Genomic DNA, 15,344 nt, shown 5'->3' on the forward strand with positions numbered 1-15,344 from the left:
GGAGGGAAAAAGGAAATAAACAGTGTTTTGGGTAATTCAGGTGAACTCATAATAGATCCCAGGGAATCACTGGACAGGTGGAGGGAATATTTTGAACATCTTCTCAGCGTAAGAGAAAATCTTCCTGGTGGTGTAGCAAACAGCCAAGCTCATGGGGAGGAGGAAAATGATGTAGGTGAAATTACGCTTGAAGAAGTGGAAAGGATGGTAAATAAACGCCATTGTCATAAAGCAGCAGGAATAGATGAAATCAGACCTGAAATGGTGAAGTATGGTGGGAAGGCAGGGATGAAATGGCATATGGCTTTTAGTGCTGGGAGTGTCCGAGGAGAAGTTCGGCTAGTCAGATGCAGGTCTTTTAATTTGACTCCCGTAGGCGACCTGCGCGTCGTGATGAGGATGAAATGATGATGAAGACGACACATACACTCAGCCCTATTCCAGCTAAATTAACCAATTAACGTTAAAATTCCCGACCCTGCCAGGAATCGAACTCAGGACCCCTGTGACCAAAGGCCAGCACGCTAACCATTTAGCCATAGAGCCAGACATAGAGTAGTAAGATTAGCATGGAGTGTTGGTAAGGTACCTTCAGATTGGACAAAAGCAGTAATTGCACCTATCTATAAGCAAGGGAACAGAAAAGATTGCAACAACTATCAAGGTTTCTCATTGATTAGTATACCAGGCAAATTATTCACTGGCATCTTGGAAGGGAGGGTGCGATCAGTAGTTGAGAAGAAGTTGGATGAAAACCTGTGTGGTTTCAGACCAGTCAGATTTTCAGTATGCACCAGGTAATTGAAAAATGGTACAAGAGAAATAGACAGTTTTGTTTATGTTTCGTAGATCTAGAGAAAGCATATGTCAGGGTACCGAGGGAAAAGATGTCCGCCTTACTGGGGGACTATGGAATTAAAGGTAGATTATTAACATCAATCAAAGGCATTTATGTTGACAATTGACTTCAGTGAGAATTGATGGTAGAATGAGTTCTTGGTTCAGGGTACTTACAGGGGTTAGACAAGGCTATAATCTTTCACCTTTGCTGTTCGTAGTTTACATGGATCATCTGCTGAAAGGTGTAAAGTGGCAGGAGGAATTCAGTTAGGTGGAAATGTAGTAAGCAGTCTGGCCTATGCTGACGACTTGGTCTTAATGGCAGATTGTGCTGAAAGCCTGCAGTCTAATATCTTGGAACTTGAAAATAGGTGCAATGAGTATGGTATGAAAATTAGCCATTCGAAGACTAAATTGTCGGAATGAGGAGATAAAGGCTAAGTTAGGAATTAACTCGATGGATGAAGCTGTATGCATAAATTGGCTTCAGTGGTAGGGTCATGTGCGGTGAATGAAGGAGGATAGGTTACCTAGGAGAATAATGGACTCTATTATGGAGGGTAAGAGAAGTAGAGGGAGACCAAGATGATGAGGGTTAGACTCAGTTTCTAATGATTTAAAGATAAGAGGTATAGAACTAAATTAGGACACAGCACTAGTTGCAAATAGAGGATTGTGGCAACATTTAGAAAATTCACAGAGGCTTGCAGACTGAGTGCTAAAAGGCATAATGGTCTATAATGATAATGTATGCATGTAATGTTTTTCAATGACACCTTGTTTGTACGTAATGACTGTGGTATTCTCTTAATCGGCTTTAGTAACTATTAGATTAATTTCTTTAATTTTTAGTTTGAGATTCTGTATAGCTTTTTAGGAATTTTGGGAGTTTTTGGGTTATACGAATTACGAGGAGTGGTTAGGTTGGGTAATTTTTAATTTTTTCTGTATATCATATCTAATTTCTTCCTTTTCTTCCAGAGGTAATTTAGAAATTGCCTGCTCAATTTCTGCTACTGTGGTTATTAAATTCTCCTGTTTGTTTGAATGGGGCCAGTTATATTTGCGGACCTCTTCCCAGTATATTAGTTTCAATGTTATCAAAATGCAATTCTGTTAAATTTTTGACAGGAGGATGAAAGTCATGTTCGTTACTCGAAACTTAGGAGTCTTTAACTTTTTGAGGGTAGCTACTATTGGATATTTTACTGTGTAAAAGTCGTTCTAATTTCTTATCTAGTGTATCTTGTTTCTTGAAAAGGATGTTCTGAATTCTAATATTAGTATATCTTTGGAAGGAGTCCCATTCTAGCAGAATTAGCTTTGAAACTGCACTCACATGCGTGTCATATAGCTAAGAGTTCAACAGTGATTTTTTCTTATAGAGGAATGTAATTTCGTTCTTGAGCCATATAGTATTGGTTTTTTATTGGATTTTTTGTTGCCGATATGTTAATTTGAATTTGTTTTGCGAAAAGTTCAGAAATTTAGGGGTAAGTATTTTTTTAGAAAAACCAAGTCTTTACCAATTTTTGAAATCTTAGTCTTAATATTCAAATATGAGTTGGCTAACTTACATGCCTGGTTGGCATGGCTACCACAAGAAATAAATTTCATAATTAATCTGTATTGTCAGCCTCAACAAGATACAAGGTCTTAATAATTGAGAAAAACAAGCCCTATTTAACCAGACACACGTACACATACATACTCAAGCTTCCAACTTGAGTTTGTCCGACTCATTGGCTGAATGGTCAGCGTACTGGCCTTCGGTTCAGAGGGTCCCGGGTTCGATTCCCGGCCGAGTTGGGGATTTTAACCTTCATTGGTTAATTCCAGTGACTCGGGGTCTGGGTGTTTGTGCTGTCCCCAACATCCCTGCAACTCACACACCACACATAACACTGTACTCCACCACAATAACACGCAGTTGCCTACACATGGCAGATGCCACCCATCCTCATCGGAGGGTCTGCCTTACAAGGGCTGCACCCGGCTAGCAATAGCCACACGAAATTAACTTGAGTTGACATCAACCTAATTCAAGATTTATTTCTGATTTTAGAACACTGTGATCATCACATTAATTTTTATTTTGAGTATCAAAACTCAATGGGATTGTCATCACTTAGTAATTTGTTCTTATGGCAATTTTTTAACAACATGAACTGTTTTTAAAACTATGTTTACATATGACAGATTGAGTCATCTTGACTCTTAAACATTTTAAGGATAAGCCATTGTTTTTTAGTGTTATTAAGAATATCGTGTGTTTATTATTATAATAATTTTAGCTGAAAATGTCTCACAAAGGAGAGATGAAACCGGTCTCTTTTTAAAATAAAATAAAAAGGAATAACATTGTACTGGATTGTAAAGGAGGAGTCACTCAATTATTAAGACCTTGTGTCTTGTTGAGGCTGACAATATGGATTAATTATGAAATTTATTTCTTGTGGTCCCTGTAATATTCCAAAAATATTTATCACAATATACTAGGAATCTTATTTATCACAGATATTTGAACATTTCTGGAAGGCAGTAGGGATATTCTTTAAATATTTCTGGAATGTTTAATCATTTTAGGAAAATATTCAAGGAAAATTCCTGGAATAATTTGTGCTGCCAATAGGTTATGAAAAGAGAGGCTGAGAGGTGGTTGGTCTCAGCACTGGACATGACGTGAATTTTCAGTATAATATACCATAGCATTACTGTTCAATTAACTTGGATTGTGTATCCCCTCAAGAACTCACCGACTTGACACATACAAGTGCTTCAGTGCTTTTTGAGTGGCAATGCTAATACACACCCACTATTCCTACATTATTAATACATAGTTCCTAGAAGGTCTTTTCAGGTCAATGAGTTAATTAAATATTAGTTATAATTAATAGTTTTATGAAGGCTAATAATATTTTTTATTATACTTTATTTTTACTAACAAATTTTTAAGAATTCATATCATAATCCAAATTCCCAAATATCGTATTGATTTTGTGGATCAGTAATCAAGTCTGTTTAATCCTTAAATATCAAGATTTTTTACTGTTCTGTAGGCTTCTTATTGTACAAGAAGAAGGAATGCCAAAATGGGCTGTGGCTATGGTACTAATCACTCTAAATCCAGGCCTGGGAAGATATGAACCAAATCATACACGCAATTATAATTTTACTTTCTGCTCTCTTTGAAAAATGTATGATATGCAGGTTGATTTATAATTTATTATAAGGTATTTTCATATCAATTATTGAACAAAATTATAAGCAGGTTAAGATAAATACAAACCCACCTCATATTAAGTAGGATACACATCCAATACACAGTACTAACATTTTTAGTAGACCTACCAAACAGTAAATCAAATATTTTTGCTTAAAATTTACCATTTGTGTAAATATGATATGATGAAAGTTGTGTTTATATAGATAATATGATCACTTCCTGGAGTTTCTTATAAGAGTCTATGCATCACTTCTGTTTCCTTGATAGATGCTGAAATACTCTTAACACTAAGAGTTCATAAAATGCTCATATTAGTCTCACCTTCTTCGCACACATAAGCATGCTTTTCATCACATAGACGGTCAATAAAAGATGGAGTATCATCGGCCCCTCTGTAAACATTTAGGCAATCATGTCCTGGTCTTGTTGTATTGCCAATCCATGGAGGATAGCCATCTTTTCCAAGAGGCTTGGTTGGTCTCTTGTTTGGTATGGTCTGTCCCGTGTGCTCCCACTTCCACAAACCATTCACCGATGAACCACCGACCCACACATCATGGAAATCTGTTTATAGAAGATTTATACAGTATAAAGTATTATACTATGAAATTCTTTATATATTTGCATGCATGAAACACACATATAGACTTGAATTTTAATCAGTAACAAGTAGTATACAGTACTCGTGTAAGCAAAATTAGATTATGAAAACAACCTAATGGATCGATGGATTCACCCTGTACATAACCCAGTGACTGCTAGGTCAAAAGGGGTTCCTAGCCTTGCCTTTACCTCTCGGTTGATTTGTGTATTATTAGTTATCATTGGCTCTGTTCCTGCCAGAACAAATTCTCTAATTTTTCATTCAGAATGAAATGAAACAAAAGGATTTATTCTCATATTTCTTGAAAGAAAAATGACAGTACACATGCACTACTTATAATACCTACATTAAGCTAAAAAGGAATGTACCATATTGGTCCAAATATACAACTATGATTTCTACAGTAAATATTTTTTGCTATTGGTTTTTATGTTGCATCAACTCAGACAGGTTGTATGGTGATGATTGAATAGGACAGCACTAGGAATGAGATAAGATACAACACCAGCATTTGCCTGATGAGAAAATGGGAAACCATTTTTATGTTAAAATGAACTTATAAGAACTGTAGTTGTCTTATATATGCAGGTCTATTTATATCACTTCCCAACTGTAATGGCTTGTGCAGTTGGAATCACCATATACAAATATGTACTGCAGCTGAGCTAGAGGTCACAAAAAAAATTAAATTGCCTTTCTCCCTCCATTTGTGGCTAGAAATTTATTGTTGCTTGACTTCATTGTGTTAATGCATTCAGTTTTGGTTACCCTTCCAGATGGCAGATGGCAGATTGTGTGTAAAGGAGAGCATCTTAATCATTTCAGTTAAATAACTGAGGTAGGGGAAGTCTACATAAAATAAAATAAGAATTTTGTTTGTGCTTTAGGCAGAATTTAAAAAAATAGTATTTGTGTGTCGATCATGTCCGGAATAAGAAGAAAATGCAGTTTTCACATTTCTGTTATGTATGTATGTATGTATGTATGTATGTATGTATGTATGTATGTATGTATGTATGTATGTATGTATGTATGCATGTACGTATGTATGTATGTATGTATGTATGTATGTATGAACATCACAAAAAAACAGCTGAACAGAATTTTGTAAGAATTGGTATTTAAGATCAGCGAGAACGAGGCACTGCCTGGGCTACAAATAATTTTATTCAAGATGAAACAGAAGTTCAGGGGGACAAATGCTGATGAACATGATGATGAATTGAAATTATTCCTGAGAGACTGATTTCAATGTTTTTAAAAGGAAACCTTCTCGAATTAATATATTGAATGGGTGAATTAGTTAAATAACTGCTTAAATTTTATGGTTAAAAAGTTGCAGCTTATAAACTTCTGAAATTCAAATGTTTAGTTTTACCTTTTATTTTGATTTATAATCAATCATTCTTATACATATGAAGAGCATTCTGTACTGATTTACACATTATTTTCACTCAATCTGGACAGATACACCTCTGTAGATATATCTACTTTCTCTCAATATATACCACCTTCAGCTGTATACACTTGCACCAGTGGTGTGGCAACTTCTCTAAGCTCTCCTGTAACAACTATTTTGGCGTGTGCTGCACCCAGTCCTGGATAGCTGTTTGCATTTCTTTGTGGTCAGCGAAAAGATGTGCATGCAAAGGTTTCTTCAAAGCCCCAGACTGGTGGTAATCAGATGGGGCCAATTCAGGAAAATATGATGGATGTGGCAGCACTTGGATGCCCATAATCAGTAATGTCGGTTGTTTGATTTGCCCGCTGCGGGCAGTGTGTAGAATTTCTTTGGCCTGTTGGTAGGCCTATTTACTACCTTTCAGTCACTGTAATGCTAAGCCTAATGGCAGACTGCATACTGCAGGAAGTACAAAAGTGTAATTCAATATGGAATGCCCCTCGTATTTAATTTCCTATAAAATAATCTGTAAATGCTACAATGACTTGGTTAGAGTTCACTGTAGCCATGTAGCTACATTATCTGACTAATAAATCATTTAAAAGATCTAAGTCTAGCATGAGCGCAGAGTAACCAGTTCACTCATCTACAGGGCACCAGGAAATGTTCTCCGCAGCACCTACGTGCTGCTGCGCGAGGTGGCATCAGCAGTTAAGATGGCAGCACGGCTGCTTACACTTGTATCAAAACAAAACATACGAACAAACAAAGAGTAAACATTAAACTTTGTCCTTATAACAGCAATTCATAACAGATGCTGGAAGTGTTGTCCTTGTGTTTGAAGACGGACTTAAACACGTCTACACATATTGTTGAAGACTTTCACTTAAGTTTCTTGCGTAATGCACTGCACATAATCATTTTTCGTCTGTTAAAAGAGTAAGCCTGCCTGTTCCTGGTACATCGTGAACCGAGCCAGTCACACAAAATTTACTGATCAAATCCCGAATGGTATCCCGGTTTGTACACTTTGAATTAGGAAACCATATCTTAAATTTTAGTTTTACATTTTCTGTAAACCGATCGCCTTCGCAAAAAACGTATTCCACCAAAAAAGCTCTCTCTTCAGTAGTAAACATTACCGCTTGTACCCTGTTGCTCCATTTCAATAATCTATCTGAACGCTCGCTTAATGCAATACACAATGACGATTTTGACAGCCCACAGCTCACATGCTGGGCCTTCCCTGCACTGCTATCCTGTCGACCTTGGCCTGTCGTTGAGTAACCGTGACAGATATGACACCATGCTCCCAACTAAACTGCTGATGCTCCCTCATGCAGCAGCAGATAGGCACTGCGGAGAACATTTCCTGGTGGCCGTTATATGTTTCCTGTAATATCTGATATACTTAGAAACTGCTGTTTTACTATTCAAAACTAAGGAGGTAAAATATCTTAACACTTTCAACACTACCATATTTCAACATGGACCCTGGCAGTGAACTGGACCTTTTTCCTGAATTTTAATACATTATTACACAACAACTAAACATATTATACATCGGCTGAGTTGGCCATGCGGTTAGAGTAGCGCAGCTGTGAGCTTGCATCCGGGAGATAGTGGATTCGAATCCCACTGTCGGCAGCCCTGAAGATGGTTTTCTGTGGTTTCCCATTTTCACACCAGGCAAATGCTGGGGCTGTACCTTAATTAAGGCCACGGCCTCTTCCTTCCCACTCCTAGACCTTCCCTATCCCATCATTGCCATAAGACCTATCTGAGTCGGTGCGACATTAAGCAATTCGCAAAAAAAGACATAGTACATACCTGATTTTTGTATCATATGAAGCTGTCAGCCATCCAAAATGAAGAAAGTACATATCAAAATGAAGGAAGTACATATCTAAAGTATTTTAATTTTACTAGTCTTATGAAAAACATGAAAAAATATACGAGAAAAAAACTCTTACATTCAAGTTTTACCAATAAGCCTGCTCAAACAATAAAAAATAATCATTTACTGTGGCTACTTAAGGAATAAATAAACACCAAATACATTTGAAATACACAATTTACCTATTTAGGAACAGTTTGTTTTGGTATAGTAGCCCTGAAAACAGTCCAACCTTGCACTCCTTGCACCACCTTCAACAGTACTTTCTTTTCACGGTGCAGGTGAATCATCAGCCTGGTCTCTTCATCTAAATGAACAAATAAGCACAAATTTTGGAAGAAAAGTATTTCTGTCGTTTGTATTTGGAGTAAAATAATGCAGCTAGAAAAGCTTGCACTCAAAAGTGCCATAACAAATAAAAATCCTGCCCGAACTATCACTTGATATGCGATCTGGTTCGTAAGCAGAGTCCTTCATCACTGTCACCTATTTCTGAACCTACTTCTCCTGATGAAATATCCAAGATATCACTATCATTGAGCCGGCGTCAGGACATGTTTGTGCAATTACACAGCTAACAGTGTGACATATTTGGCACGCTCAGCACCCGGCATATTGAGTGCTTCAGAAGAATTCACGGCAAGGAGAAACTACCCTTTTAATTGTTTAGGTTTGAACTTCCAGATAACTGCTGCATTCTAGTGGACACTAGATAAACTACTACCTCCAAGCAAGGGATGGAAACCATATGGAATACGTGCAGCTGCCTATAAACACGTGCAAAAATCACACCCGTATGGCATACAGGCGCCGTCCACAATCAAGAAAACAGTGACAGTGCGCCCATATCCCATACAGGCATATTGTTTGTTTGTTTGTTTGTTTGTTTGTTTGTTTGTTTGTTTGTTTGTTTGTCTGTCTGTCTGTCTGTCTGTCTGTCTGTCTGTCTGTCTGTCTGTCTGTCTGTCTGTCTGTCTGTCTGTCTGTCTGTCTGTCTGTCTGTCTGTCTGTCTGTCTGTCTGTCTGTCTGTCTGTCTGTCTGTCTGTCTGTCTGTCTGTCTGTCTGTCTGTCTGTCTGTCTGTCTGTCTGTCTGTCTGTCTGTTGCACACTACAGGACTTAGTGTCCCAATTACAGTGGAACTACAACAGATAAGCTACAATTAATATGGTGAAACTTATATCTATATTCTACAATTTTATTTGATCTCCTATAATATTGATATCAAATATGAAAGTATTTTTCTAAAGACTAAAGAACCTTATGTTAATGCGGTGGAATAACACACGACAAAGTAAAATGATAAAATAAATAATGCATAATATTACAGAACTTCACCTTACAATTTCCCCTCTTTTTAGGACTTGCCAAATGAAGTTCAGTTACAAACTCAAGGAATGGCAAACTGAAGTCACGGCCATTATTTTTCTGAATGGCACTGTTGAAGATACTGCAGAGTCTGTTTACCGGCGAGTTACTATGGGCACACGTCCTGGTTTTTCATTTAAGAATGTTATGTTATTTCTGGAACTGAAGCGAGGTACATGGTAATTTAGGAGAGAAAGTAATTCAGGATTATCAATAGCATAGTTTACAACTTTAAAAAGAAATTTTACTGCATCCTTCTGTCGGCAAATTTCTAAACTCTCCACTCCGAAATTTAAAAGGATATCACTATAGGGTACCATACGGGGATAGCAGCCATTTTTTTAATATTGTAAGTACAGTATTTTAAAAATCTTTTTTGTAATTTTTCAATCTGATAAACATATGTTTGACACCTAGGGCTCCAAATGATGCTGGTATATTCTACTTTTGGTCTTACTATGGTATTGAACAGATGAATGCAAGTTTGTGTGTTTTTGAAGGGTTTTATATTCCTGATAATAAATCCTAGGGTCTTGTACGACTCAGCTACCACTTTCAGTATATGCGAATTGAATGTAAGCTCGTGGTCGAATAAAACCCCGAGGTCTTTCATCTCAGAAACCAATCATAAATCACTGTCACCTAGCTTGTAAGTGTAGTGGACATGAGTTTTCCTTCTGGTGAACGACATCGATACACATTTTTCTACATTTAAATACAGTTTATTTTCAGTCGCCCACCCCAGTACACTTATCAGGTCTAGCTGAAGCTGTTCACAGTCGTTTATGTTTTCAATGGCTTTGAACACTTTGAAATAGTCGACATATAGCAAACAGCTAGAATATTTCACTTGTTCAGGCAAGTCATTGATGAATGCGAGAAAAACTAAAGGGCCTAAATTTGACCCCTGAATTATTCCTGAATTTACAGGACATTCCCAAGAAGAATGTCTCTGGAAAGAAACGAACTGCTTCCTATCACCCAGATAGGAACTGAAAGAAAATGCAACAGTTGTTTCGAGAAATCAAACAGGTGTAACTTACTTAGTAGAGCATCGTGATTAATTTTATTGAATGCTTTTGCGAAATCTGTAAATACTACGTCCATTTGTCCGCCCGTGTCAAGTTCTGTGGACACTCGCTGAGTGAAGTTAACCAAGTTTGTGACTGTGGAACGTCGTGAAAGGAAACCGTGTTGTTTGTCTGATATAAGAGGTCTTAAATATGTTGTTAGTCGATTACATAACATAAATTCGAAAACTTTTGCTATCGCGGATAAAACAGAAATAGGCCGGTAGTTGTTTATTAGTGCGGGATCCCCTGATTTAAGTATGGGGCACACTCGTGATAAATTCTAGACGGAAGGAAATATAGATGTTTTAATAATCAAATTATAAATAAATAGAAGTGGATGCTGTTTCTATTCCCTGGACTTCGTACATCAGAAATAAAGTTTATTACTATCGTCAATATATTTGGCAACAAGAACTTACGTCTCTTCTTATATTAAGAAAAAGTAAAGTGCACATTCAGTTTCATCATAAGTCTATGTCTATTGCATGTTTCAATCTAAACTAGAAACTGAAATTTGGTAACTAATTCTCAATCTCTATTTGATTTCCATCCTTGATTCTTGGAAGTTCATACAAACAGCTGTAGAATCCAAAAACTTTAAATAAAACCTGCAATTTTAAACAAGAAAAATAAAACAGGACACTGTTTCATAAAATGAATCTGTGATGAACATTTCACTTTCTTATCCTCTTCAAATAATGGTGATTAAAACTTACATGGACTAACTGTAGCAATGAAGTCTGCCTCATCAATATCACCAACTATTGCCAGGTAACTACCACGAGACTTGCAGATATTGACCGCTGTCTCCCATGTCTCAGCTTGGTTACTGAAGAAGTAATTACGACCTCGGAAGCGAATCACTTGTGAAACTGGGTCATCATCAGTTGCTGTTAATAGAAGTTACCATATTTATAAAATCAAGAAGAAAAGAACATGTTATAGCCTGTGCAGGTTGTTGAATTTTACACACTCTGACAATTAGTAAATGAGTATGGGTGGGGCAGCTGGGATTGATGAGGAGATAGCCCATCAATTAGCAGGTATGGAGACTGTCTTTGTCTTTATTTCCTGTTTGTCCCTGTATCCTGTTCCCTGCTCCCTTTTCATTCACTGACCTGTGATTTTGTTCTTATGTAAGTTCTTGCCTTTCAATACATGATTTATTCATCACTTGTTTGTTTCTTTCCATTACTTATGAAAGCAAAGCTGCATATCATCATAATAATATACTTGTATGTGTCATTAAGTTATTGCAACCCTTCAATAAAGTTGCTAAATGTATTAATTATTTTTAAAGAAGTATTAATATGTGACTGAACTCTATAAATCAGTGTCCACCAACTGGGTGACATGTGATGTTGGAGAGCCCGTGTGATGTGAGAGCGCAGAGTGGTCAAGTGCTTCAGCTGAAGAGTGGGGCGAAGGGACTACCTCGCTTGTAGTGAGTACATGCTGTGCCGTACATCGTGGTGTTATTAGTGGAACAGTACAATACATACGTATGGACGAACCAAGCATATCACAATGCAATAAGCTATCTATGCCCCTGATCTTTTAATCTTTACGGGAAGATCTATATTTATTTGTTGAAAATGCTAGGAATGCTACAGCTAAATGTTTAGTTTGTAGAAAAGAGCTACATTTAAAAGAAGCCAATACAGTTTGTGTTACACTATAGATTATGATCAAGGCAAAGAACGGCTACATGTAATTGCAGACCTGAAAGATAAATTAAATAACCCTGTCGAGCATTTGATCAGTGAGTCAGCAGTTCGACTGAGTTTTAAAATTTCATATCTAATTGCAAAGAACCATTCAGTGATGGTGAATTCTTGAAGGAATGTTTAATTCTAGCCGGTGAGAAGTACTGTACCACTACTAACATGTACGACACAGCACATGGCTACTACAAAGCGAGGCAGTCACTTCGTGCCACACTATGACTGAAGCACTTGACCACTCTGCGCTCTTACATCACATGGGTTCTCTGATGTCACATGTCACCCAGTTGGTGGTCACTGATATATATACTATATATGTGACGCGTTGTGTGGAAAGCGACCCAAAGTCGGCAATGGGAATTATACAGCAGGGCTGAACAAAAGTGTCTGTGGTGTAAAAATTGCATTTCTATGTTATGACTTCTTGCGCTACCTATGGGTCTTATTAACAAAGTAAGTTAGAGAGCAGTGGTAGACTTTGCCACTCAATGTCATGAAAACTTTGTACAATTGGTAAGAAAATTAGTGAAAACTGTAATTGATTTTTCAAAAAATACAGATTTTTTAATAACAACAGTCAATAATTAATATCTTCTGAAGTGTTGCACCTAGAAGCATGAACCTTTTATTAAATGCTCAGTATCCTATGCAAATTTAGGAAACATAAAAATCTCAAAAATGAAAAATCTGACTTTAGGTCCCTTTCTGCACAATGGGTCACTTATTTACAATTAAAGTGGAAAGAACAAAAATTTATCCCGATTGAAAATAATGGCATAAAGAAATACATTAACAATTCATTCAAAAGAATACTTACTGTCTTCACATATGAAGCCAAAACGTTGAGCACATCTTCTAGCAACAAGTAAAGGCTTGCTTCCTCGATCGCGATATAAGTTAACACAGTCATGAGCAGGTCGGGGTTGAGAAGCCCAGGGTATAATGGCACCAATTAAACGTCCTGTATGTGTCCACTCCCAAGGATGATATTGCTTTCGGGCTCCTCCCACCCATACATCATGTAAGTCTGTCAAAACAAAGAGAGGAAGTTTGTGTTACGTTCTATACCATCATCTACATAAAAGAGCTGAACAACATGGAATTAAATCTTTAAAACTATAACACAACTGTACTACTTCTAAATTTTCATTTTCATTCAAAAGACAAAGTCACCTCCATACAGGCCATGAAGGCCCTTGGAGGAGTGGAAGGTAAAGGCTTCTACCATTGTTAACCACGGCACGTGATGGGGTAGAGTGGTTAGCTCTACGCCCAGCCGCCCTTGCCCCCAGGAATTAACCTGGTACTCATTTTTGGTGTAGGCTGAGTGAACCTCAGGGCCATATGCACCTCTGGAAGTGGAAATCTCGTTTCTTAAATTTTACGACTTCCTCGCGGGGATTCGAACCCACGTCCTTCCGGGCGAACCAAGCACGCCTTTACCGCCTCAGCCAGCTCCCTTCATTTTCATTCAGATTTTACATTTATGTTTGAATCTGTACTGTGTACAATAATTTGAGCATATCATCTACTCAAAACTTGTCAACCCAATAATGCTGTAAGATATTGTGATCTTCTTTAATTTTTTCAATGCAGTGGAAATTCTTAAGGATACCACATGACATCATCGTAATTAACCTGTTGATGTTGGCAGTGACCTATTATTGTGTTTATTCTAATGTGTTTTCTTATCTTTGTTCCTATCTTTCTACGCAAGATTTATTCATCACCTGTTTGTTTCTTTGCATTACTTATGAAAACAATATTGTTTATCATACAGATAACCATGTTTTATAGCAACATGAGATGTCATACTAAATAAAATATGTATCATTAAGGTATTGCAGTATCAAATATATATTTTTTTTCTGCATGTTCTACACAGCATAGCATTCAACATGTATAAATAAAATAAATGGTGGTGATATGTGCTTCGGACATCATAAAATCTTTATAGTGTAAAGAATGTAATTTACTATATGCTCCTGTGTTTCTGTACAAAATATTTGGAGCTTATAAGCAATAGATAAAATAATAGATAGCAGCAACAGTAGAAACTTTTCTTTCTACAGTTTCCTTATTGATATGGTGGAAAACTTCTGTATCTATTTTACAGGCTGTGAAGGCATCAACCTATGTAAGAAATGTATTATTATATCAGTGAAAGACCTAAAACAAACCTGCACTGGCTGAGACAAGAAATCTAGCCTCTTCAAGGTCATCAGGCACAGCTAGGTAACCACCTCGTGCATGACACACACGAACAGCTTCGTCCCAACTCGCTCGTTCGTATACCAGAATGTAGTTACGATGTTTATACTGCTTTATCTCCATCTCTTTGTGTTGATTAACTGGAACTAGACATTAAAACCACATTATTAGCTGCCATAAATACCATATTTAGAGTCCGAAAAAATGTGTTAAAGTAAATGAATACAAATGACACACAATCACACATCTGGAACTTCACATGAATCATTCAAGCAAGTACTCTTAATTATAGAATGAATTAGAACCCACAACAAACATGTAATTAATTTTTATATCTTGATATTTTGCAAAGACCGACTGACCGATCGATCAATCAATCAATCCTGATCTGCATCTGCATTTAGGACAGTCGCCCAGATGGCAGATTCCCTATCCGTTGTTTCCTAGCCTTTACTTAAATGATTTCAAAAAAGTTGGAAATTTGTTGAACATCTCCCTTGATAAGTTACTCCAATCCCTAACTCCCCCTTCCTATAAATGAATATATGCCCCAATTTGTCCTCTTGAATTCCAATTTTATCTTCATATTGTGATCTTTCCTACTTTTAAAGACGCCACTCAGACTTATTCGTCTACTAATGTTATTCCACGCCATCTCTCTGCTCACAGCTCAGAACATACCATTTAGTCGAGCAGCTCGTCTTCTTTCTCCCAAGTCTTCCCAGCCCGAACTTTGCAACATTTTTGTAGCGCTCCTCTTTTGTCGGAAATTCCCAGAACAAATCGAGCTGCTTTTCTTTCGATTTTTTCCAGTTCATGAATCAAGTAATCCTGGTGAGGGTCCCGTACACTGGAACCATACTCTAGTTGGGGTCTTATCAGAGACTTATATGCCCTCTCCTTTACATCCTTACTACAACCCCTAAACACAATCATAACCCTGTGCAGAGATCTGTACCCTTTATTTACAATCCCATTTATGTGATTACCCCAATGAAGA

At 37.1% G+C, this 15,344-nt stretch overlaps 1 protein-coding gene across 1 annotated transcript in view; it reads right to left on the minus strand.

The window, feature by feature from the left end:
* Positions 1–15,344, minus strand: part of LOC137501004 (C-type mannose receptor 2-like) — a 96,674-nt gene that overhangs the window by 40,234 nt on the left and 41,096 nt on the right. The window contains exons 7-10 of the mRNA XM_068227833.1: positions 14,314–14,490; positions 12,951–13,160; positions 11,126–11,299; positions 4,388–4,630 (exon numbers count right to left, since the gene is read on the minus strand). Of these exons, the coding sequence (XP_068083934.1) occupies positions 4,388–4,630; positions 11,126–11,299; positions 12,951–13,160; positions 14,314–14,490 (804 nt within the window). The remainder of the gene's footprint in view (positions 1–4,387; positions 4,631–11,125; positions 11,300–12,950; positions 13,161–14,313; positions 14,491–15,344) is intronic.

Source organism: Anabrus simplex, chromosome 5, assembly GCF_040414725.1.
Source record: "Anabrus simplex isolate iqAnaSimp1 chromosome 5, ASM4041472v1, whole genome shotgun sequence".
In the NCBI taxonomy this organism is placed as follows: domain Eukaryota; kingdom Metazoa; phylum Arthropoda; class Insecta; order Orthoptera; family Tettigoniidae; genus Anabrus; species Anabrus simplex.